This window comes from Diplotaxodon limnothrissa, linkage group LG23, assembly GCF_057381915.1.
Source record: "Diplotaxodon limnothrissa isolate DT_005_m linkage group LG23, D_limnothrissa_male_GT1.1, whole genome shotgun sequence".
NCBI classification, from domain to species: Eukaryota; Metazoa; Chordata; class Actinopteri; order Cichliformes; family Cichlidae; genus Diplotaxodon; species Diplotaxodon limnothrissa.
The window spans coordinates 35,028,969-35,055,795 of NC_140617.1; the positions used below are offsets into that span (position 1 = coordinate 35,028,969).

At 41.6% G+C, this 26,827-nt stretch overlaps 1 protein-coding gene across 1 annotated transcript in view; it reads right to left on the reverse strand.

The window, feature by feature from the left end:
* LOC146608600 (R3H domain-containing protein 1-like) overlaps positions 1-26,827 on the reverse strand; it is a 52,668-nt gene that overhangs the window by 24,039 nt on the left and 1,802 nt on the right. The window contains exons 2-7 of the mRNA XM_085347737.1: positions 19,687-19,846; positions 13,290-13,482; positions 7,572-7,589; positions 6,911-7,000; positions 1,726-1,849; positions 566-644 (exon numbers count right to left, since the gene is read on the reverse strand). Coding sequence (XP_085203863.1) covers positions 566-644; positions 1,726-1,849; positions 6,911-7,000; positions 7,572-7,589; positions 13,290-13,442 — 464 coding nt within the window. The 5' untranslated portion in view covers positions 13,443-13,482; positions 19,687-19,846. The remainder of the gene's footprint in view (positions 1-565; positions 645-1,725; positions 1,850-6,910; positions 7,001-7,571; positions 7,590-13,289; positions 13,483-19,686; positions 19,847-26,827) is intronic.

Sequence of the window (26,827 nt, forward strand, 5' to 3'; positions counted from 1 at the left end):
TCAATGAGCAAAATTATTTCAGCGATCTATCTTTGCTTAAATTAGAGAACAACAGTCAGTGTGGCTGAAAAGAAAACAATTCCTGATCTTTTGAAAGACCACCGTTCTGTTGTTTCAGCAAGCAAGGTACATGCTAACGCAAATCACTTATAAATGCTCTCTAAAGATTGTGTTTATTTTTCCTGCTTGTGCCTTTTCCCTCCAGAACATTTTGTTATGGGACTCTACAGAAACTCATGTTTACTGAACCCTTGTATATTTGTAACACTGAATCATGTCTCATGACTTCTGTGCAGCAGAGGAGGTTACATAAAACGGGTCAGCGTGACACACGAACTAATAACAGCTACAACGGCTTCCTCCATTTTGGACTTAGCACTGCCGAGATAGAAATCCCCAGCACAGACAAAGCTACCAATATTATAATATCTCTGCAAGTGAAAACATACGTAACATAAAACCACTGAAAGGATCACACTTCAGATTTTACATTTTGCCATGACTGGTCTGTGAGCCCCTGACATTCAATATTTAACATCAACTTTTTCACGTATCCTAAACTCACCTGGGGTTGCCCTTCAGTTTGTTGACCAGGAACTCATGGAGATCTATCCCAGTTGAATCTGTATAGTCTTGACTGGAATCTGATAAAAGGAGACACACACCCCGATTCACTGAACGAGGCTAACGCCTAACAAATCCAACCAAACTAACTTTACCAGAGTGTAATTTTCTTGCAATGAATAATAAGATACTTAAAATGATGCACTCTGTCAACTATCCAAATTAATGACAGTTAAAGAAATTTGTAATATTAATATGCAAATTAGTCACCTATTCGTGTGGGAAAACCTAAAAAGCCAAACTGCACGCCTGACACAGGAAACCATCACTGAGGGTGACATCGTTCAACGTGATGCCGTTTGATTGGTTATTAGTGGGACTGATATTTAGGAGGGGGGAGGGGGGGGATCTGCTGCCAGCTTGTATGAAGCTGTGAGCACTGCCAGCATTTAAGAAATGAAGAAGTGGTCGGGTAACAAAGTTGACAATGAAAAACATGTTCCTGTGCACCAACAAAAGAATTAGACTCGTGAGTGGGAGTCGAGGGGGACGCTGGAGCCCAATCCCCTTAGTGGGTGTCTGGTTTCTATAATTGGAGGCTGCCTCATCAGTGGTGTCGCTCCACAGAGGGAAGCAGACACCTTTATGCGCCTGTGGGAATCCATATAATTGCTTCACACCTTGAGCTTGTCGCAATTAACTGAATCATGCCAATTATTGGCCTATAATGAGATATCATTTAAAATGGAGAAGTGCTTTTGGACAAACTGGAGGACACAGAGCCAGAAAACAGAAAGGTGGAGGATTGGATATTCCTGGTGACATGGTAAAGGATATAATTATTACAAGAATGTAATTTGGCTGAGTGACACGGATTGTGTGATAAGTATCATTAACGCATTTGGCTTCATTTCAATAGTTTGCCAATGACACTCTCACCACAGTGCTGTCACGGCTCGTCTTCACATGTATGTGTTTTCTTTAGTTTGTTTCTATATATAAACTCACATTTTTGGAGCAATGTTTATAAACGAGGCCTCAGGTGTTTAGGATATAAAGAAAAGCTAAAGCGTTGATGGAAACGGTGACAGGTCTTCATTTTGAAGTGTAACTGGAGCGTAGATATTCGTTTCCAAAACGGCAAAAACAAACATTTCTCACCTCTCGACAGCATTTTTTTCTGCGTTTTCTCTGGTTTGTCCGCCTTGTCGTAGTTTTCTTCTTTCTCGGCTTGGACTTGTGCAGCTCGTTCTTCCTTTTCAAAGGGCTGGAGTAGGAACCCATCCTGTTCACACAGGAAAATATAACTGAGGAGCTGCGTGAAACCAGGTGGTTTGCAAGGAAAAAGAAATAGGAAAACTGAATGCCCCCAAATGCTAGATGTGACCGTGAGCAGACATGAGACCTTAATCTAGAAAAGGGCGTCAAACACAAGCATTTAATTCTGGGTTAATTACAGAATAGGACGACCACTGTAATGGAAACCTGTTTACTTGGAAGTAAAGGTGTTTCAAATAACTAAGAGACAGATTAGCTTGTTTTTCTTAAACCACCTGAACAGAACTTGAGCTGGAGCCTGAAATTAAACAAGGCAGCATTTCCTTCCTTACGATCCAGCAGAAAGAGGTTTTAGCTATAATCCCCCTCCAACTGGAAGAATTCTTTAAAATGACTGTGTGGATTTTTATTTAATTTAAATCTATTTAACATGGGCTTGGTTTACCTCAGTCGTACTCTTCTCCACCACACACACATTCAGAGCAGTATCTGATTTGCTTTTCAGGCAAGGCTGAAAGGGAAGTTGAACAGTGGAGAAGAACTGCCAGCGCTCTGTAAGTGGATTACACACAACTGTGGAAAGCTAACATCAGAGAATCTGTGAGAGCGAGATGAATGAACGAGAGCGAGCGAGGGGTGACCTAGCGTTGGGAGAGCAGCTCATAACCGAGAAAGGTCACAAGTTTGATCCCTGTAACAGCTGCGGAGCAAGATAATGAGACGCCGCGTTCGCCTTCGTTTTAAGACGCTCCGAATGTATGTGAAAGTGTAATATGCTAATGAGAAACGTGGCTGACTAATTGCCTGAGCGAGACTGGGGAAAAAGCGAAAATGAGTCTAGGATTGTGTGCTGTGGAAGTGACAGCAAGTTCAAGCGCGTGTCTGTGTGTGTTCGTCTGGGTGGGTTTGTCAAAGCAAAAACATTTTTCCCCCCTCCCGGTGAGAAGCGCTGATGTTTGCTGCTTAATGCCACCCTCGGCATCACATGGAAGCCGCCTGGTTGATGTGCAGCTGTTGCGAGCTGCCTCATTTGTTTCCTGACATCCATTTACCTCGAGATAAAGGGAAAACAGCGTGAAAATGATGGTCTTGTGAATATATAATGAACATGCTGTCACTCGGAGACAAAAAAAAACCTGAAAAAAAAAAGTGCATTCAGAGCCCCCCCACCCACCCACCCCCAAATATTGGCCATTGATTGGAGCTGACAAGCGGGCCAACAATGTAAGGGCAGACGTAGATTTTTGTTTTTCCTACAGAAAGCAGCGACGTCTTGGACTGTCCACAGATCCACACGGGCCTTTGTTACTACCTGACAGTAGAGACAGTAATTTGAAACTGTGAACAATGGGACAAGCTTGGATTGGATGATCATAAGAGTTTGATTGAGAATCAGCACTCATACTAATGTGTTTTCCCCCCTTCTTTCTCTCCTTATTGCATTACCTCACCCCTCTAGGTTAGTTTGTCGCAGAAGGAGTCTCGACTCTGGGGGCAATAACGGGAGCAGGGGAAATATCAGGAGTATTCAATTAGAGCGTGCCACAGCTCTCTGTAGCTGACGTGTGGAAATTGTAATTTCCTCGACATGATTGATGACAGTAATACAGGACATCGTGTGAGTGCAGACGATGCGAGACCGTTGTGGGAATAACACCGCCCTCTGGTTATGGAGCTCGGTGCTGACTGGCTGAAATGCCTGGAACAGATACACCTGTGTGTAAATGTGCGTGAGCGTGTGTCTGCCAGGAGCTGTGCAGAGCGGCATGTAATGGGTAAAGTTTGACGGGAGGGGGCTTTTGCCCGGAGATATGGCGCAAAAGAAGCGTCGATTTAGCAAAGCAGCAGCTGGCTCGCTGCTGGAGCTCCGCGCTTTCTGTTTTGATGATGTGATGTTTTCATCAGACGGCTGCAGCCAGGTATTTAATCACAGCTGTCAGATGAAGGCCGCTAATCAAGCATCAGAGGTCCATCTACTCAATTGTAATGGGCTGAAATGAAGAACTGATCCCAGGTCAGTACTTTCAAGGCAAGTGGCCCTGTAGCTTAACAAGCTGGGCTGAGGCATCAGACTACATTAAACTGGGCTTGATGAAACATGAATTCACAGTGACTTACAGTCTTTAAAGAGAGCACTTTGCTCTTTATTAACAGAGTATGCTTACAATTATAACTTATGCTAGAATTAAACTTTATATATCTTCATATGAGGCTCTAGATATACTATGATTTATAGCTTACATGTGGGAAAGTTATCCCAATTATCTCTTTGGATATCAATAAAACCAAGATTGGTGAACTTCTCTCTTAAATTTATCTCAAACTAAAAATATTTCAAAACAATTTGTTGCTTTTTAAGTTTAAACAGGGCCTATTACGCTATTTGTTTACGCTATTTACCACTGTATTTTTACCACTGGACTGTACTAGAATAAGTTTACAGGACAAACAGTTCAAAATAATGTACTTATTCCTAATCCTTACAACAGGGCCTTGGTGCAAGCCCTCAGTTTTCATCCTGTTCTTTTTTGTGATTCACACGCAGAGCTGTCTGAGATGACCATATTAGGGTTGACCACTTTCCATGACATCACGCAGAGCTGACAACAGCGAAAACTGTCTGAACTCGAGCATTTACGCAGCCTGAAGAATGGTGAACACAGACTTCTGTGAAACCTGCTTTATGTTTACTAGCATCCAGTATCCACCTGTTACAGAAAATAACAGGAAGTATAATCAATCCACCTCACCCCTAAAGGGCCACACAGGAAGCAACTAGCTGTGGTGCGGCAACCAAAGACCATAGACCAGGCTTGGCCAACTCCAGGCCTCGAGGTCTGGTGTCCTGCAGGTTTTAGAGCTCACCCTGGTTCTACACACCTGAATGAAATGATTAGTTCATTACCAGGCCTTTGGAGAACTTCAAGACATGTTGAGGAGGTCATTGAGCCATTTAAATAATCTGCGATGGCTCAAGGACACATCTAAAACCTGCAGGACACCGGCCCTTGAGGCCTGGGTTTGGACACCACTGCCATAGACATTAAATGACAATATGCGATGACAAAGTTGCTTTTATGTCAACAGATCAATGAATAAATCAAAAAGGATCAAGACCCATGCAGCAGACTGTGACAGCACTGAGCAGCTCCTTCAGTGGGAGACTGCGGCACCCACGGTGTGGGACGGAGAGATTTCGCAGGTCTTTCCTCCCCACTGCTGTCAGACTCCATAATAAAGACTTTAACTGATCAAGCACACACATCCATACATATGCAATAATACTAAGTGCAATAATCCTTTCTGTCATCGTTGTATTTTTACTCAGTTGTATATAGTATTTGTATTTGTATTCTATTTTTTATCTTATTGTATATTTATTTTATTTTATTCTACTGTATATAGTATTTTATTTTATTCTATTCTGTACAGTTGTGTACTGTATTTATTCTTATTGTATTCTAATTTTTGCCTCATAACTTTTGCACTGTCCACTTCCTGCTGTGACAAAACAAATTTCCCACATGTGGGACTAATAAAGGTTATCTGAAGAATCAAGTTAGGAGTTATTAATGAAGTTACCTCCATGTGTCAGGAATGTGTTCAACTCTCTTTGCTCTGAAGAAAGACTTCCAGAAACAGCTGAAAGCAACAAGCTAACCTGAGCTCTTAAAGCTCTGTCAAAACCAGCATTATTTTCACTACTAGTGAACCCTGTTAATCTGATCTGTAACAGCCTCTTTAAGTCATGGTGAAGACTTCAGCGTAATGAAATTTCTAAAGTGTAGTTTAACTGAATGAGGAAAACTAATGAGAGGAGTTTGTTGAAGCACTGTGTGTGGGCTCCATACACGCTGCAATCTTGTGAGTGCCTTTATGTTAATGTAAAAACATAAAATCAGACTCGTGCTGACCTCAGAGCGATGAGTAAATGTTACAAGGTCTAAATTGGCAAGACTGCCGCCACAACTTTGCAACAGAAAAGAGATCCAAGTGCCAGGACAGGACAGGAAGTTGACGGCCTTATTTTTAAACTTACCGGGTCAACAGACCTTTGCTAGGTGAGAATGATGATCTGATCAACTACAGTTCTACAGGGCAACAGCTATATGCAAGCTCCTAAATCTAAGTGTAAAGGCAATGAACTGTCTCACATTTACTACACCAAATACAGCTGACAGGGATGAAACCAGCCTGCGCGGATAAATGTGTGCGTACAATCCTGAAGCACAGAGTTGGGTGATTTTCTTCATAATCCGATCGCTCTGTTGTGGATAACAGATACCATTGCTGCAGGGGCCCGGGGTTAATGTAGCGCTATCCACCTTCCATTTACACGCACAGGCACACACACACACACGCACAGGCACACACACACACACACACGCACACACGCGCACACACGCACACACACACACACACACACACACGCACACACACACACACACGCCAGTGAAAGAACGAGGCACTCGCATGCTGGCGAGTTTATTTCCCATTATCAGCGTGAAGATAAAGAGCATAAGCTGCAGCAGTGGGAGAATCTCGTTCACATACAGCTATAAATGGTTTAGCCTGCTGCAATTAGTGAACCTAAGTGGACGGATATCAGCTAAACGGCTAAAATGGTATGAACTAATTCGCCTGCCTCTTTTTAACCATTTTTCTTTAGTTGTAACTCATTCAGTCAGTTATAAAAGGCTCACTAACACACATGCGCCCGTGAAACAAAGTTGAGGAGACAGACTAGCATCTCTGCAAAAGCACAGCTTCGTTGTTTCTTATTTAGCATTAAAGCAAAATTCCTTCTGACACGACGGTCAGCAGAACCATTAGTTGTTACCAAGTAGGTTGACTTGCTAATATTAGCTTAGTGTGTTAGCACTAGGGTGGGCATGTGAGACCCTTGTGTTTTCATTTGACCTCATCATGGAAAAATGCCATCTAAAAACAGCTACAATTACAATAAAAATGAACAAACTGTTCGTGATACTACTCAGGTAGTGCCACAATATATGGTCCAAACTGGCACGCCTCTAATGTGCAACGCTGGTTTCATGGAGGTCTTTACCTGGGGTGCTGCTGAAGGCTCAGGAATAGGGCAAGGAAACGACTCTTCACACACCGCCAGGCTCCGCACGAGCTTTAGCCTGGTGTTGGACTAAGGGGGTAAGGAGAGGGGTGCAAGTAGGTGGGCACAGTTAAATCCATGCACATACATACCTGTGTCAATTTCATCACACATCACAGTGACAAGCCAAAGTGAAACAGCCAGCGAGCACAATCAATTCTTACGAGCATGTCACACAGATCCAATAATTCACATTTCAGCAGACACAAGTTTTCCCCGAGTGACTAAGCTTTTCATTGCTAAGATTGTAGCTTCTTATAACTTCTCGAATAACCTGATCAGAGGGAACTTAAGTTTAAAAAAAACAAAAGGGAAAAAAAAAAACCTCAAGCTTTCTCACATTTTTCTACAGGAAACATCAATGCAGCAAGCACAAAGGAAACGTCCAAACTAGCCGTATTCTCATTCATAATTCACATCACAGCCTCTGCTATCAGTCATGTGACGGCATCTCAACACATTGCAGCAAAGTCATTTCAGACATCTGCGTGACAGGTAACACGGGTACAACTTCCATCTCAATCCAAGCAAACAACGCAAGTCAAGTGCACGAGACAGGTCGGAGCATCCGTGCGCAACATGCATGTCGAGAGTACCGTACCTTAGAGTACTTCACAGGCTGTCCACAGGTAGGGGAGGGGGTGCAGGGAAAGGAAAATGAAATCAAACAAACCACAGATGCTTGGGAAAAAAAAAAAAAAAAAAAAAAAAAAAGGGAGGGGGAAGACTTTTTTTGGGGGGGAAAGAAAGTAACAAATGATATTTGAATTAAATATGAGTGGCCTACATTTTGTGCATGGGTGCACTTCTAGAGCTTGAGCAACTCCAAACAATTCATAGGTTTCAGTTTCTATGATGTCTTTTTAATGTCTGTTCGCAGGCTGAAGAAAAAAAAAAACAAAACTTAAAGAGCACAGAACAAAATGTGCTGACACCAGTCTGCGAAAATAAAAGATATTAAATGAAAATCTCAAGTTAAGCAATCACCGTTTTTATATTAGCACTCCATTTATACAGCATGTGTGGTCGTTTTATCTAATGCTGCATCCCATCATCATCATCTGCTATATGAACCCCTGAATTACTGCACTCAGTCTTTGATGCTGTTCGGTCTCATTTGACTGAACTTAAGCTGGTGTTAAATGCAAGAAAATACAAGTATATGCTGCTCTCAAACAGCATCTAATCTTTCTGAAACTGAGCTAGGGGCTGAAGTCGAGATGGTCATAATATATTTAGGCGTGATAACTGACCAGAGCGTGTCGTTTAAAATGCTCACTGAAAACCTCATGTTTAAGATGAAATTTGCTTCTTTTTTTTAAAGGAGTAAATCCCATTTCATCCCTCAGGCAACTTTTTTCTTTAACCTTTATTGGATTAGAGTGATCTGCTCATTAGGAAACACCTAAAGTAGCTGGATATTGAGTGGTTACAGAAAGGGGATATACCCCTGTTCTTTGTATGCTGCTGCTCAGTGGGCGTCTACATGGTTCGAGTTTCTCTCACTGATTGGCTCATAAAGATAAATCTCAGTGGTTCTCGCACATACCCTCACTTGGGTGGCCTGGGTATATTCATAACCGTCCAAGTTTATTTTTGTTTGAGGCTGCTGATTGCATTGTTATCGTGGATGAACTAAACAAAATCAATCTACTTTTCAAACTATTCCCGTCTTATGGTGAAACTTCAGTTGTTGCAAACCAGCTAGCTCCAGTCTTTACAGTCTAGAATTAGTGATAGTCTTTATAGTCCAGGCTGTAATTGTTGCTGGTCTCGATGTCAATCAGCTTTTTCCAGTCTCTCTTCTCACAATTAGACAGACTACAACTTGAAGAGCAGCTGGCGATGGTGGTCCTCGTTCCAACACGAGCTTAAGGGCCAATCTAAGCAGAAACCAGGCTAGCCAACCACCAAGGCTGAAGAACGTCCAAGCTGATGAAGCTGAAGTCTGTCCAAAGAAGAGCATACGGCAAAAGCAGCAGCCTTGCAGCCAATTCAGTGACAAAATATAGGTTTTGGCTTTTTTTATTTTTTATTAACTCATTCACTACCATTGACGTCTATAGCCGTCAATTGCAGTGAATGAGTCAATGGGTTTAACTCATTCACTGCCAATGGCTGGCAGTGAATGAGTTAATCAATAAAAACATTTAAATATGTACCCATACTCGTTATATTGTTTGCCTTGCTATATCACAAATATGATGTGATGCTAAGGGAAACACTCACTCTGTCCTTGGACTGGTTCATTTTTCCTTTTTGCTGGAACAATCTACAGAAAGACTGAAATGTGACCATTTCAGTCTTTCTGTAGATTGTAGACCATCTGACTAAAATCTGTGAGAATCTGCATCAGCTTAGTGACTGCACTGAAGTTCTGACCTTGATACGTTATCTCCAAATTCTGCACTATTGTGTGTTCATTATTGTTAAAGTGTCTGCTCAACCCTTGGCCAAATCACAGACTTTCTCTGGATAAATAATGGATAGATAATCATTTACTGGGAGCAATGAATTAATTTCTGGATAGCATATGCTACCAAAGTGGCTGCACTGCAGGACCCCTTCCTTTCACACACACACACACACACACACACACACACACACTCTCTCTCTCTTAGCAAGATGCCGCAGAAAACAAAAGCCAGACATTTGGCTGTGAGGGATTCGGGTCAGTTTTGTTCGTTGCTCCATTTAGCTGTCATGTGAAAGCAGGCGCTGGATGTAAGGTGCAGAAAGCAGAGAGAAGCCACCCGCCTACTAGTGTGTGAGACAGCTCGGTGCCTCTGCGCTTCACGCACTGGTGGCTCTGTGTGTGTGTGTGTGTGTGTGTGTGTGTGTGTGTGTGTGTGTGTGTGTAAACAGAAGGTCTCTCAGTAGCACGTAAAGGGAAGAGCGGAGGAGGGAAAAGGTAGGGAGGGGGAGACCTGGCAGGAGCCATTTCAGTGTAAATTGTAACAGAGCCCAGTCCTCTGTTTCCTAATCCCAACACACACACACACACACACACACTAACGCTGTCCTTCCCACCTGTCCTCTAAAAATCAAAAGGACAACCTATCCCCTCCCTCACTGAGCTCGAGGGCCGCTGTTCGCCTATTTCCAACGCCTGTGACCTGCCGTGCCCCTTTTCTATATCAGGTAAAATGGATGTGGAGGAGAGGGTAGCGGGGGTGGAGGGTGGTCAGGGACCGTGAGCGCACCGCTTCACCGGCTAATTGAGCGGTGTGGGGCCGGTGGGGAATGAACAATGCCGCCAGGAGATAAAGGAAAGGGAAAGCGGGGGGAGAGAGGGAAAGGGCTGAAGTCAGCAGAAGTAGGGCGGCCACCAGCCACCTGTCCTGCCGCAGAGGACAGAGCTGGAGAGCTGGAGGCAGATGGTGGCAAAGTCACCCTCTTTTACCTCTGTCGGAACGCATTCCTGCCCCCCGATGCCGCCATACCCACCCCCGCCTCGCCTCGTTTAAGGTACCGCTGTCCTCTCCCTCATTTCTTCCCCCACCCGTTCCTCTCACAATGAACATTTCAGGCATTTAACCGATGCCCTTACACAGAGCAGCGGAATTAGCTTCACCTCCTCCACCGCTGGAAATTACAAGCGGAAAGGTCGGCTGTGTCAGTGCCGTCAGCATATCCCGGCATTCCAGTAACCATAAAATCACTACATCAGGGAGAGGAAAAGGCAAAAAAGAAAATAACACACAAAACAGAAAAAGCAGCACAATCGCAAGTAGCCTACATTTGTAGAGGTGACATGAAGCAGAGTCACTCAGCTAATGGTCATACCAGACCACACAATGCTACAGCAGCAAAATATATGAGTGGATGAACTGGATTGTACAATTGGACCAATTTACTGCTTATGAAGTCAACTTTTTAATCCAAAAAGAGCATTTTGGGCTTCAAAAGCTGCCTTCTAGTTTCAAACATAGTCAATACTTTGGCTAAATATATTTTGGGGGTTTTGAGCTGATAGCTGAAATTCTTTCTTTGTTGTGGTGGATTAAAATAATTTAAGGAGGAGAAATCGTCCCTCTACTTTCATCTTCTTGCTACTTTCTTGTCTCGCCTCTGCTCTCCTTTCTTTCCTTCATTCTCCAACACCGTGTCTCTCGTGTTCTTCCACCTTCTTCCTCTCCCTAATCCTTCCTTCTTACAACCTCTCCACACGTCTCTCCCTCCCTCTTCCTCCTGTATCTCCTCCTCTCTCCCATGCTGCTTCCCCCATGCTGGTGTCATTCTGTTCCTCAGGGTAACATAGGCGCAGGAAGTTGGAAGATAAGCCTGGATTTGAGCTCCGATTATCTGCCTGCCTGACTCCCTCGCGCTCCCCTCCTCCAACCACAAGGCCAGATTGGCCTGAATCCTATTTTTAGGCAGCAGCCAAAGAGACAATCCTTCGTCTTTCCTGGATTTTGCTTCTTTGACCACACAAGAAGAGATTTCACAGTTTCACCATTTAGATTTTAGTGTGCATTCCTCTGTGAGGAAAACCTGTCAGAGCCAGTTTTTGCTCTAAATTAACAAATGCTAATTTTTTTGCACCCCCAAAGCACAATGTTGCAATGACAAAGACCTTATTAATTAGCAGTTTATGTCAAAGTGTTCTCAGCTCTCCTGAAGCCTCAGTAGATAACCAGTTTAATGTCTCCTGTGGAAGATCCGTGACTTCTTAACAACTTTAACAATTCTCAGCAGCCAGGTAGACAGCAGTGAAGAGTCTCACTATGACTGACCTCAGTGCTGCTGAGGCAGAGTTGAACCCTGCATTATTATTTCTGTCTGCGCCGATTATACATTTCAGAAATAATATTTCCTCGCTGAAACGGCTGGGAGTGCCGCAGGTGACAGAAGATGCCCAGGGCAGTTGGTGTTCGACGTTGACTGCTACTGAATTTTCATGGAAACGAGGTGTGGAAAAGAAATGACAGACTTTGCTGAAGTTGTCAGGTAAGTGTCCTCAGCTTATTGAGGCTCCAGTCTACCAAAACACTGTGAAACTGACACTTCATTTCACATTAGTGCTCATTCAATTCAACTTTATTTATACAATGCTTCAAGGCACTTTATCTCGTAAGGTAAAGATCCTATAGTATTCTGGAGGAGACCTCTACAAGCAAGTACTCTGCTACTTTGCAAGTACAACCTGATAATAATGGACCACTGTACTCCAGCCTAAGTAATGAAAACATGAGCTAGTTTTTCAGCATCAGCCCTAGAAAGTATGTTTTTACATGTTAGAGATATTCAGCAACGATTCATATTTGTTTAACATCTGCATTGAAGGACACGATCAAAAATGCCTCCCAAGATTTCTCAAAGTCTTTTGGATGCTAAGTTAATGCCATGATCCAGAGTTAAGTATCTGTTTCCAACTTTTCTGTTCTGAGAAGAGTAAAACGTATAAAGCAGTGGTACCAGCACAGAGCCCTGTGGAACCCTGGCTAACTTTCATGTTAGCACACATCTATCTATGATTCCAATTATTGCAGTGCATTTCCTTTAATACCAATCTCTGTAGTTAAACACTGTAACCATTGGGAGAAGCACAGATATGAGCTCACTGTGAGAAGAAAGTCATTTCTAACCTCCACCTGTCCCATTTCTGTATTATCCAGAAATCTTTTAACAACTACTCTTTCAAGAACAATTGAAATGAAAGGATTTTGGATATTAGTCCATAACTAAGAGACCTGGATCAAGTAAAAGATTTTTAAGTAATAGTTTAATTCAAACCATTGAAACGGAAAACTGTGCAACCCTGAAAGCCTGTCATACGCAACCTTTTTGATAAAGATAAACCGATCGTATTAAAAATGTAACATCTATTAATGGTAAATATTTTTGAACACTGTCGTAGGAATGGGGTCTAATAGACATGTTGAGGATCTAAAGGAAGAAATTACTTCAGATAGTTAGTTATAACGCTTATAAATGTTTTATTTGTGAAGAAACTCATGAAGGCTCTGATTCTTTGTCAGTCTGGTTGTAGTGCTGAATGTTTGACTCCCTGCTATTAGTAACAAACTTTTGCTGCTTTCTTTTTGTAGTCACAGTATCCAGAGTCGTACGCGATGAGGATATAATGCTACTGACAAGATAATCTACTCAGGTATCTGCTCTGCACTGTGTTTGCACATGGCAGGAAGCACTTCTTTACATTTCATTACAGCACTTTCACAGAAACACCCGGTGTACCAAAACAGTGTTTCTATCGCTGTGCAGTCCATAATTCTAAAATTAAATGTTACAGTCACACAGATATGGAAGAATTGTTACTGACACGTTTTAAGGTTGAACATAAATCAGCATTCTTTACCTGTATGTCCTTTTTATTGTTGCAACCATGTTCATCTCTGCTGTTCTGGCTCTGGTCAGACACCTCAGTCTTGGCATCTTTTGCAGATGACGCGGGTTCGGCGGCTTCGGAAACCTTCATTGTTTCAGTGTCGACGTTATCAGACATTCTCATTGCAAAGTCTTACAGGGAGATGCTGGCAAATACAGAGGACCTGAAAGACAGGAATGTGTCGATGAGAGCTAGCATCTTTGGGAGAGAAAGAAGTTCGAATGATTATGCTTGAAGGGTAAGTTCCAAATAACAAGAAGCTAGACGCCATCATTTCAAAGTATTTTTATTAAATTTGAAACACAGATTATACAGAATTTTATTATATATTTTTTTATTATATCAGCTCTTTAAAAACAACAACAGTAGTGGCTGATTCAGACACAAAAAGGTAAATTGGGCGTAGTGACAATTGTCTGATCTATTCAATTATGTTAACTTTGTGTGTGTTGTTCAATATAATGTGTCAGTAACAGAGTACCATTTGCTAGCAGGAGAGCTAACATAGCATGGCTAAATCTAGAGGTACTTTACATTTTGTTAAACCAACAACTTTTTTACCTTTGCAATGGTGTCTTTTGTTGATTTTTTAAAAATTTTTTATTAACTGCAAATTCTGGTCAAGAGAGCTGACGTGGCAAAAAACTAATGCCAACACCTTTACAGACATATTCTCTCTCACTTTTCATCATGCTATGTTCATTTAAATTTTCATTCGAAAGATAAGTGTTAGAATTATTATCAACTGTTTACATACTAAATTAGTGATGGCATGCAATGACACTAAGATTCAGGAGTTGTAGAGACCTTCCTCAATCTTTACGCCGACTGGGAAAGACAAAAAGTTCACACAATTTTAATAATTATAAATAAAACATGAAAGAATTATCATTATCATCATCATTATTATCATTATTATTAAACGCCATGGAAAAATGTGTACATTTAAAAAACATAAGGTAAATAACAACAGCATATAAGAGTATACAAAAGTAATAAGTGTATTAGTACTGCATTGTGGCACATTAAATTATTTCCTTTGTTGCAGTAGCTATATTCTGTGTCGTAATAAATAAAACTTACTTACTTTGTGTTATTAGATCAGATCCACTGCATTCTTGTCTAAAAAGTGCTGTGTAATGAAAGTTTGCCTTGTGGATATTATTTTGAAAAACAAAGCAACAATGCAGCAGGAGACATAACTGCACCGACGGTATGTGGGTGCAATATGGAGCCATACTGTAATTGACTTTGTCCATGATGGGTAGCTTGAGTTACTGCAGAACAAACATAGGTGTTACTAATAGTATTATTGGATGGTTGGAATTCAGCCATTAGTTCATTTTAAGTGGATTTGAGTTTGACAACCCAAGCACTTTTCAGACATGGATGTATCATATTGCTGGCTTCAGTTTGGTAAAACATCCAACATTTGTATGAAAGACAAAGAATACTTTGTCTTTCATACAAATGAGCAATGTAAATGCATTTTCTTTGAATGAATTATTTTGGGTTTTTTTTTTTTAATCCCTCTTGTTTTAATGACCCGTTTGTAATGTTTCCATCTTCGTCGACTCCTTGCTGCGTAGCAAAATCGTAAAATAGTTCAAATAGATGAAAATAAAGTATTTTTTAAGAAAGTAATCATAATTTTGGTGAGCTGAGACACACAGCACATTAAATGTGCCTGCATGCAGTTTAGACATGTGTAGTGTTGAAAGTGATGCCAATTATTATGAGAGCAGACCTACTGAGATTTCCCCTGCAAATTCTCCATAAAAGAGACCAAACATAAAGCTGGCACATTTTGATAAATGTAAAAGACTGGATAAAAGGGCCAAAGAAAGTCTGCAGTGACAAAGAGCTATGCAGTAGCAGGCAGGAGAAAGAGGAGGGCAGGCGGTCGGTGGCACCAACACAGTCTGTGGTCATCAGTCATTACTTTTTCTTTGCGCTGTCTCGCAGCTCTGCAGCTGTTCAGCCCGAGACAATAGGCATGAGTGGACGAGATGCAGCAGGCGCACAGCTTAGTGCTGTAAGAAAACACATTAATATTATAGTGTTTGTTTCAGTTTGAAGGGGGCTGCTTTAGAATATCAGCAAACACACTTTCTAGTTCCCACATGAGGATGTTTTTTTAGAATTAAACATAATACGGTGTGATTTACATTTTATATTATATTTTATAAAAGGATTTTACTCACGGATTTTTGTATTATATTATGTTCCAAAGAAGAATGCTGTAATTAAATCTTTGTTTGTAGTTATGCCCAAAGCAGGAACACTCCCATCATGATAACAGCTGCAAAAGTTGGTAGGTGTGTTGTTAACGCAGAGCACGTGTTTACAGTCTAATGTGGCGTAGAGTAAAAAGTAGGCCTTTCAAAATAAAATGCCTCTTCGTGGTTGCTGATCCCAGAACATAAGTTGCCTTGGACCTATGGCCCACTGCAGGACGCATCTGTGTAATACCACGACCTCCCCGTGTTTTAAGTCATGGTGCGAGTTCATTCATGGTGATATGCCTTAATTGTACAGCTTGGTCCCATGCAGTGTGTAACATACACAGACTCACAAGAAGGGAGGGTAGACATCTGGTACATGAGAGCTATGATTAATAGGTTAATTAGAAATGGGCTCATCAAATTCACATTGCACATCAAAAACTGGAAGCACACATCACAGCACTTACTCTGTGCTTGGGTGTGTACGTGACTGGCTGCGTGTGTGTTCAACCAACCGCAGTGATCAGAGCAATTTTCCTATCTGATCACTGAGCAGCAAAGCGGCTGCCTGAGACTTGATTGTTTATATCCATCCCAAAAGAGCTGAGGCAGCAAGAGGGAGCTGCTCTCTTTAAAAACGTGGCATCCAATTCCTCCGTGTCAAAGTAATTGACTTTTACAGCGGTCCACAGCTCAGGCGGATGTACCGCTCACCCAGTGGTTTGCATGGCTAAGAGTTTTGCTAAAAATCTAGCCGGGCACTGGAGAATCAGATTTTGAATTTCTATGACCTGTCAGAGGTTTGACAAAAGCAATGCCGGCTGCTGCTTTACATTATTTTCACATTCTGAAGGAAAACAGCTTAATACTCCAGAGTCCTGCACATGGCTTTGAATATTTAGCGTCTGTTGCTGACATTTTGAAGAGTGAAGTCTCTTGAGTCGCTCTGTTGAAGATTTGCAATATTGGACAGATATTTTCGAGCGCTGGGCTTGTGATGGATAGCCATTTTGTCCCTCACCGAATCACGCATTCTTCCAAACACATTTTATCATGGGACTGGAGTGTTAGACTAAATTTGGCTTCAGACTTTGATGCATTTGAATTTCACCGTCTCGTCTCTCACGGCTGAGGTAATTGCACAGTGTGCCTGTTTAGAATCCCCCATGCTTAGACTGCATAAGTAATACAGATCATCATTTGGTCCTTAGTGTTACATTAAAGAATTCAGGGAGTAGCAAATTGGTCTCTTTATGAGTTGGAGCGAAAACAGACATCAACATTTTTTTAAAATATGTGTATTTCAATACAAACAAACATTGTTTAAAAAATAAAGGACTGTTTTTAAAAAGAAAAAATACAAATTTTAATTAATTTGGCAAAGTTTTCATGTATTATGTATTCTTCAACGATGCTCGAAACTCTATACAGTTACCCAGGAAACTACTCGATACTTGACACTTTAGCCCAAAAATTGTGTTTTACCCTGTTAAATTAACACCATCTATTACAACATTACAGACCGGCAGAGCTGACAACGTTAGCTGCGTAGCACCAATATTTACGCTTCGTTTTTATTATTAGCCACAAGCCATTTGCGAAATGATCACTGGCAAAAGGCTAATGTGGCTATTAGGTAATTATTAATTGTTAAATGGATAATGTTAATGTGTGTTAACGTGAATGAGCATCTAATCTGATAGTTGTTTTTTTTCCCCCAAAGGGTTTTTTTAACAACCCTAGTTTTACATACAAAGGACTACAAGTTGTAAATGCTATGTGCACTATTACTATCAAATTCAAACTGAGCATAAAAGAAAGAAAAACAACAACTTGGGCATATAATTTGATGTCTTTTATCTGTGTCAGGGTTTTAAAGATTTCCAGAGGTATACATTTGTAACATGCCAGTCCTGACGTTGAGTTCAGTTTTCACTTTGGCTGATTCGTATATTCATTCGAAGAGCCAGAACTGGCAGCACAGAAGACCATTTTTTCTACTGTGCAACGGAAAACTTTAAAAAGAAGAAGAAATCCGCAGCAGATTGGGAGGTTAAAACCCAACCCCAAATGAACTGCAGCACATGTCCACCTAATAGAGGTGGGAATCACCATACATCCCACGATACGATATTATCACAATACTTAACGCACGATACGATATTATTGCAATTTTTTAAAATATTTTGCGATATTCAGATTCTGTACATAAAGGTAAACTTTATCAATATTCATTTTATCTAATATCAAAGTCTCACACTCAGAGTCTTTCTCTCATTTCAGTCAGTTTTATTGTTGACAAACTGAACGGTTTGTATTACAGTCTAGTCCAACTTAACTGAATGCAACCATCTGGTACAATTATAGCTATTCTGAACTATGAAATTTATGAAAACTATGCAGCCCATTAAGCAACTGAAGAATTTGAAAATAAATTAAAACAAAATATAATTTTACATTAAATAAAAAAGTTTTAAACTTAATTAAAATAAAACATGTCTTAAATTAAAATAAGTAAACTGTCATGTTTATTGCTGCCATAAAAAAAGTTAAACACATTTGGACAGTGAAGGAATGTCAGGATTCTTGCTCAGAAAAAGGATCAACATGCTCTGAAGTCAGAGCACAAAAACCTTTTTTGTAACAAAATATCGATTTCTGCTGTCCCTGTATCGATACATTATTAGCAAACAAAATATCACGATACTACACAGTATCGATTATTCCCCCACCCCTACCATCTAATGCTATGCTATTCATGTCTGCATTGCTCTGTAGTTACAGCTCCAAAACACCAGTTGGCAGCGAGCTTCAAGCTTCTTTGGGTACTTTAAACAACCTTAACAGAGTTGATGAGATCAGATCTCAGTATTTGATCTAGTAAGTGTTAAAGATTGTAAGTTTAACTAACTGCATCAACACAAAAGCAGAAGGCTTTGGAAGTCATTGAATTTAGATGGACACTGGGAGAGCAATGAAAAAATGTCTTGAAATAAATCAATAATAAACTGAACATGTTTAAGTTGATTTGCATGTTGGCACAACATACTGCTACACTGTGATGCATAGTTACAAATCAGAAGCAGGACACTTAGTTCATCTGCACAGATTGCACACATGAATGGAAATGATTTGGGTTTGCAGCTGATCGATTGGAGCATCATTAGAACATCTGTTGTACTTTACCTTCCTCAGAGGAGTGTAAATTTGAAATGTCTTATTTGAAGCATGTCTTATTTGTCAAAAGTTTTTCTGGCTAAAAATAAATAACACTGATTTTAAAAAGACTTAAGTACAGAATCACTTAAAATAGATTTAATATACGTTTTGGTGAAAAGGGGATAAGGTCAGGGTATAACAGATTGATTGGGTCATAATACGAGGTAAATACACAGGTAAGTAATGAATGATTATTGATCATATGACAGACTGTAGCACTATAGTTCTGTGCAGTGTTAAAAATTTACATTTCTATGCTAAACCTGTCAGTGAAATACACACTCTATTAAACCTGGATATATATATGAACACACAGGCTGTTTTTATAACTACAGCATAGCTATAGAATATGTAACAACATCCATATATGTACTCTGTCAGCGTGACATGATGAAATACTCCAGGACTTTATTCTCACCGAGTGACAGTTCATTGATCTTGTGGTTTATTATTCCCCGTGAAATTCCACCAAACTACCGTGTCAATGTTCATTTTCATTCATAATATCAGAAATGATAGTGAGATATTTACTAAGATAGTAACATTGTCCATGCTGCCCAAGTTAAGTGTATTTCATCCAACTATAGATTTTTTAAATTTGTGTGCAGGAAGTACCATAAAAGAAACTCATTGGATTTGATTTAAGTTTTTATAATAATAAAAAAAAATGTGGAAAAGAGTCAAGACAATTATATAAGTACATTTGGAGTGATGACGACTGCACACATTCCTAAAACAAATATATGAAACACGCAAACTTTCTGTGTTCCTGACTATTTTAGTTACGACATCTTGTTATGCTTTCTGATTGGACAGTAGTGTCACGTGACAGCGAATGCGTGGAAACATTGTATCGAGCAAATTTTACGAAAATTTACTTACTATTCAGGTTGCATAGTAAAAAACAAAAAACAAAAACGTACTTCTTGCGTAGCCAGTGGTGGTTGTGGCAAAGGAGGATGTGGCTGGTGAAGTCGATGAGGCTGAGCCTACCGATGCCATCCGAGACTTCTTTGCCCATGTCTGCTTCAGCTGCTCTGAACAGTGAGCGGGGCCTCTGACACCCTCATGACCCCTGCAGACCTGCAACCGAGAGAGGGACGGGGTTAGTGCTGTGGCATTAGAGCGAGCGAGGTCGGAGGTTAGGAGCAACGCTGTCACTGAGGTCACGTGGACTGACAGCAGTCAGGATGTCAGCAACTCTGGAATATATTGTGTTCCATGGAAGAAAAAAAAAACAAAAAAAAACAGAAGTGTGGCGAGTGTGTATTTCTGGGCCTATGCGTGCGTCCCATAAATAATGGATGAGCACAGCGACTGGGAGTGCGGTAGAGGCAACAAGAGAAGGCATCCCTGCCAACCTCGTAAAAACCAAGCATTAGGAATTCAGAGAGCAGCAGGGGAAGATAGCATTTCTCAGCTCAGAAATGCTCTGCCATTTGGTGCCACATAAATTTCAAATCGTCTAATGTACAATCTCTATTTTCCAGCAAATTCCTTTCTAGCTGAACCACAGGGTGAACCCGGCTGGGCAGACATCTGAAAACAACAACAACACAGCTGTGAAATATCGACACAATACCGGAGAAGAGAAATTGAGAATTCCAGCTGTATTACCGAATCAGTGTTTTTCCATGCACACTGCTGCCCTATTCGCTACGTTCCTCTTTTATATTGTGAAAATATGACCTTATCGGCTCACTTTGCAGGTGCAACTGCTAAATGAAGTTGCTAAACATCAGGTTACACTTGACGCCAATTACCATTTACATTTCAAATCAATATTCTAGTTATATTTGGTTGATTATTTGGTGTTTAAAATGTCAGCAAAATGTCAGAAAAGCAGCCATATTTCTTAAAGTTCAAGGTTCTGCGTTTTCATTTTTTGGGGGGGTCAGTTGGCTGATAAGACCATAAAATCACTTTGCAAGAAAAGAGCCGTTGCCCATTTATTTCCCATCAAACTGCTAAATGATTAATCGCATCCTCAGACCACATGCTGGACATTCTCCTACAGCTGACCCACTCCGAGGCCTCTTCCACATATCCGTCACATTGCTCTTGGCCTCTCCCAACTCCTCTAATCTGTTGCTAAGTAGGTGGGCGAGATGCCACGCTGACTCTGGTACCTAACGGTGCCAAGGTGTGGCTCTCTCTGTGCCAGCCAAAAAAGAAAATAAGAGGCCGAGTGCAATCTCAGCTCAATTTCTATTCTTCCATCTCATGACATCTCTGCCTGGAGCCAGACGCACAGACTGAGATGATGGGTGTTGCTTTTCTCCGAAACTGCACCACGGAGCCACCTACGCTGCCTAGAATATTTCCGCACACTGACTTAAATATGAATTGCTTAGTGTCATTTCCACTGCATTCCACATTGTTCCATTCGGAGAGTCTTAATTTTGTAGTCATGTAGCCAGAATCACCTCTGCACCCACAATCACCTGAATCATCTTTCCTTCTTGTTCTGAGCTGTGCGTATCCCCCCTCCCCTCCCTGCTTTTATCTCTTTCTAAATGCGCTCTGCACTTTTTACACGCCTGTCCGTGTGTGACGGGAGTATCATCTTGGTGTCGCGGCTCGAGATTTTGCCCCCTAGTTCAAAGCAGAAGTGGTGCTGATTGGAACCATTGCAGATAGTGGCAGCCAAATATCTGGAATAAAAAATTTTTTTTAAAAAAAGGGAGCCTGCTCCTGCAGCTATCACACACACACACACACACAGTGTAAAAGTTGCTCTGACAGCAGTGCAGATGAGTCTGGCCGTGGGCGCTCCAGGCTTTATGACCAGAGCTGCTGAGTGAACGGCGCAGACGTGGATTAGCCGGCAGGCTTCAGGACTTCACACTGAGCCTCTGTGTGTGTGCAGTAAACACCGTATGCTGGTGCAAACAATGCACACCCAAAAGATGTTTTGACAGACACAGACAAGGGAACATCCCCATTTGATAGGTGCTCAACAGCTTATAATACGCCCTAGCACAACACACACACACACACACACACACACACACACACACACACACACACACACACACACACACACACACACACACACAGCAGTGGACTTGTCGAGCTCCTCCGCCTGCCTGTATGTCCTCCAGTATTGTGCTGGAGCTGACAGGGAGTGGTTCATTGGCATTACAGTCACCGCAGAGCACAGCAACCTTAAAGAGGCTGCCCGAGGTATCGTTCAGTGTCACATCACCCCTTCGCACCACCTTAATCGCGCCATTTGACGGCATATCGGCAACCGTGTGCACATGCGTGCGCACGCACACGCACCCCAAATATACCCACTTGTTCACAGCACAAATTGAGGAATGCATTACATTAATCATGAGCCACATATCCGCACATGCAAACATTCTCTGTGTTCTTGTAGCAAATTAACTCTTGAGGGACCCACAGCAGGGTCATGCGGATGGCCATCAACTGAGCCGAGTTAATCACACACCGGGATCTTGATGGGCTCCTCTCGGCGACAATTATGCTCGATGGCGAGCTAATGAGAAATTTCTCAATCACTGTGAAGCGTATGAGAGCCTGCTGGTGATGGAGAGCAACGCACTCCAGTCTACTTATTTTATTTATGCCTTTATCCACACACACACACACACACACACACACACACACACACACACCTCGCAGCCTCTCTGTTTTTTGCAAAGGCTGACCTTTCCTTTCCACACCTCCGCTGTGCTCTGTTCTGCACTCTGTGGATCAGGGCTCTTGTCTCGCCTATAAACCACCTCAACTGAAGGTGAAGGACCCTCATTCCCTCCCTCTATCTGCTACTCTATCCCCCGGCTCTATTCTCGGTAGAGAACGGGGGAGGAAGAAGGGGCAGAACACAGCGAGCTATCACCTTCAGAAGCTTCAAAGAAAATCTGCCAGTGATTTCTCAGCATTTCAAAAACAATAATTTATTTTATTTAATTTTTTTAAACATTTTTTTAAAAAAGAAGGAAAGGAGCAAGTAGCGTCTTCAGGCATTCTGCCGCATTGAAAAATAAGTTAATCACTGCTGAAGAGCTTTTGCAAATATTGCACACACAGAAAAAAAAAAACAACAGAGATGTAAAACAGTAACCAGAGCTCTATTCAGACAGTTACAAAGATACCGCGCCGTCACCTGCTCGCTGTCCAAATAAAAATGACCACCTATGTTTAGCTGATTTCTTCCCACTTTGCAGGGGGATGCCAAAATTTCCCTTTGTTGTGCCAACTTAAACACACACAAAAAACATTTAAAGCATGACATGCACCCTGTCTAATAAAACCAGGCATCAAATAAACAGTTAATTAGGCTACTAATGCTGGCTCACATTCATGGAGCTACAATAAAATTGATTTTGCTGTTTTGCTTAACTGAGTAACTAATCTCCCATTTTCTACACATTTCTGCTAATTGCAAAGCAAAGAGAAGCACTGACAGGGGAGCTATATAATTGGACCGCAGAACGATCAGGGGAAAACCGATGAAATTATATCACTTTCATAACACTGCTCGCCTTGATTTTGCGACGACTGAGGCTGTGTCAGTTTAAGGAAGTGCTCGTAATAGCCGAGAGTGAATTAACAGAAATAAATAAATAAACAGGCACAAATGAGACACTAATTGCGCTGCTCGCTCTGCCTCCAGGTCGCAAAAGGCAGCGCGGCACAGCAGAGGTGCAGCCAGCCAGCATTAATAAATTAAATCCACAGTGGAGCATGGAGGTAATCCATTACCTATCCCATAGGAGAGCTTCCAGGGAATATCAATCTAAGCAATTAGTACTAGAAACAGTAAACAAAGAAAACTAACATGCAAGCCTGGCAGTTTTAATCTATGGAGCAGTATCACAAGTCTGTGAGAGTCATTAAAAGTCAATTTGTAAGAGAACACCTGCAGAACAAACAAGGAGGAAACGAGGGAAACAAGAGGACGACGGTTGGCTAAAAAAAAAACAAAAAAAACAAAAAAAAAAACAGTGCGGAGCGAAGCCTCTTATTGGCTGATCTCTGTTAATTATCCTCGTAATGAAAAGCAGAAGCGGAGCTGAGCAAACCAGCCAGGAGATTTGGAAATGCTCGAGCTCGAGCTTCAGCGAGTAACACGCCGCTGACGGCACAGCGCGGCTCGTGTTGTGCTTAGTTTAACAAGCTAAAGGAAGAAAGACCCCACGCTTGCTTACTGACTGGATGCCTTGCAATGACAGAAGAGAGGCAGGAAAGCTGATGCAGAAGACATTTTTAAAAAAGCAGAACAAAAGGAAATATATAGAGGAAAATCAACCTTACTCAAAAAGTACATGAAGAAATTGTTCAAAAAGCGCAGGAACAGAACAAGTAATACTAACTGTACCCAAGTCGTGTCTGCTCACTGTCAAAGTGCTGCAGGACGTACCTGCCTGGCAGCTCTGCTCTCCATCCTTTCTGCTATGCGACCGCTTAGTTTCCATTGTACAGGAGGCACAATTTGCTGGAGAGGAGGCTGGAGTTGCCTCCCAGCTCGCTCCTCGGCAGCTGCCTCCTGTACGCTCGCTCCACTGAGTGAGGGTGGAAGACAGGGAGAGGAGAGTGTAAAGGGAGAGGACGAGGGGTGTGGGTGTCACACACAGAGAGAGAGAGAGAGAGAGAGAGAGAGAGAGAGGCGGAGAGCGCAAGTCTACCTGCCACAACCCATCAAGCCAGCCAGCCTTGGAGACAGCGCCAAATCAACAGCTGGCCCCTGTGTGATGTCAGAGCCTCAACAACCAGTCACGGCGGCCGAGGCCGGCCGGCACTACAGAGCGGACTGAACCAAAGTCACCGGCTAAATGGGGCTCTTCATTAGCTGCTTTAGGATAGAGGCGGGGGAAGGAGGATGATGAGGAGGAAAAAGGGCAGCTAGGGACATGGGATAGATGGAAGGAGACAGAGAGGAAGAGGAGAAAACAGGAGGGCGGGAGATAGAGAAAACACAAAGAAAGGTGCTCAGAGGAAAGAGAAAGGAGAGAGAGGCGGCAAACAGGGGAGGAGGAGAAGATAGGAGACAGGAGCGACGGTTCTGCAGCCAGCTAGGTGCTCAAAGAGCAGGTGGAGAGACGATGGGGAGGCGCTGGCCGCTGAGAGGCCGAGCTGTTCACTGGGCTACCTTCCCATTCAAGCTGGCACCCTGCTTTTCGCACGAAAAAAAAAAAAAATCAAGGCTACAGCTAATCCCACTGACTCAGAGATAGACAACACCTGAAATACCTCCTGTTACTGCAACTGAAAGGAAATGTGCTGCAATAAGACATTTCGTTTAAAAACAACAACATAATAAATGCATAATTGGTGAATTAGGGGTTCACTGATTGTCACGTTCTGGGCAGATACTGATTTTTTTTCAGTTCATATATTTAGGTTTTGGATTTATTTTCATATCAAAAAAAATAATGATGTGTTTGAAAACCTTTGTCATTGCTTTTTAAAAAAAATTTCACCAGCAAATAGATGATGTACGGTGCAAAGACAAAAAGGGAAAACTACTTGGCAGAAAAGCAAAATAAATAAATAAATAAAAAGTCAATTTCTGTGCCAATACCGATGTATTAACATGACAATACAGCCTATAACCAATATTTTTTCTTTTGAATTGTTTGTTGTTGGAATGTATTTCACACTCTATGTGTGGGGAAACAAAGATTTTTGTGTAAACTAGGTCTAGTAACTAACCTGTTTAAAAAGCTCTTCGTCTCATCACACAAGTTTTTATCACTTTGCCAGTGCAAAACTGATACTGTACAGTGTAACAGGAGAGTTACACAGTAGAGATGAAGTGATGTGAAATTGAGAGCTGATACAATGTTTAGACAAACAATTTGTCCAATTTTTTGTGTGTTTTTAAACCTTCCCAAAATAGAGGTGACATATCAGTAGCTGGTATCAGTCAAAAGGATACCAATATTCAGGCAATATTAGAGATGCAACATTTTAAGCAAAAATGTAACTCCATATTCATCAAAGACGCCTGCCCCCACCAATCACAAACTGCTTTCAAAGGACAGCACATAATTGTGGCAGACTTGTGACTTGCTAGCTTTACCTGAGGGGTATACTATGAAGTAAGTTTATAGTACGCCCAGCCAGGTTTCCTTTGCGTTAGCTGGCTTGACAAAACCGAAAACCCCTGTGAGAGATAACGGTTATCAAACAGTTGTTATCAAATTTCTTTTACTAAACCGGGCTCTTTGCTTTAGGGTCTGTGACATAAAAAGGGGCGATTCACGCCTCACATGACTATTCTTTGGCACAAAATGATCCCTGCGAGTGCCACCTATTCCAGTTAGGGATGTTATATAACGGTGAAATAGTGATAAAAATATACAAAGAAAATACCAAATTTAACAATTAAATACAATATTGTTGCAAATAAGACAGAAAATTAATGCAGTAGAAAACCATAAATCTTTGGATCTAGAACATAAGAGTTGTGAAGGTAGAATTCAGGCTGCGCAGTGCGCATGATTACAAATCGCCCTTAAGAGCTTCCATTTTGAGCCTGCCTTTCATAACTTCTGAGGGGTTAACAGGAAAAACAATTAGGGCCTCCTCCATCTGCTTTGTTTATTTTATTAAGTAAAGAAAGTTCTTCTGTCCTCTGTACATGCAAAGAAGAGGGGATGCTAATAGCTGCATGGTGAATATAATCTACTTCATGAGACACTTTCATCACTAAGTGACTGACAGGCTGTCAAAGACACGGGAAGTCACAAACAGGTCCTATGCGCAGCCGAAGTCTAGACTGCCATAATGTGATTGTTTTTGTCCTTTCAGTCACTCAGACTTTTAGGAGCAAAGAACAGTGGGCGGAAAAGTTCCTGCTGTCACTTAGCAACCAACAGCAGGCTGCGACAAACGATCCGATCCAATCCTGCCTCATAATTGTACCATTCGTTATGCCAGGTCTCTGAAGAATTTATTATTGTGCTTTCTTAATCCCATGAAAAGGTCACCAATTGAACAAACAATTTATGGATCGAGGGGATGAATTATTTAATGGCTCAAGCCAAATATTATAGGAATGAGAGGTTTTTTTTCCACCTTCCCTGGAAG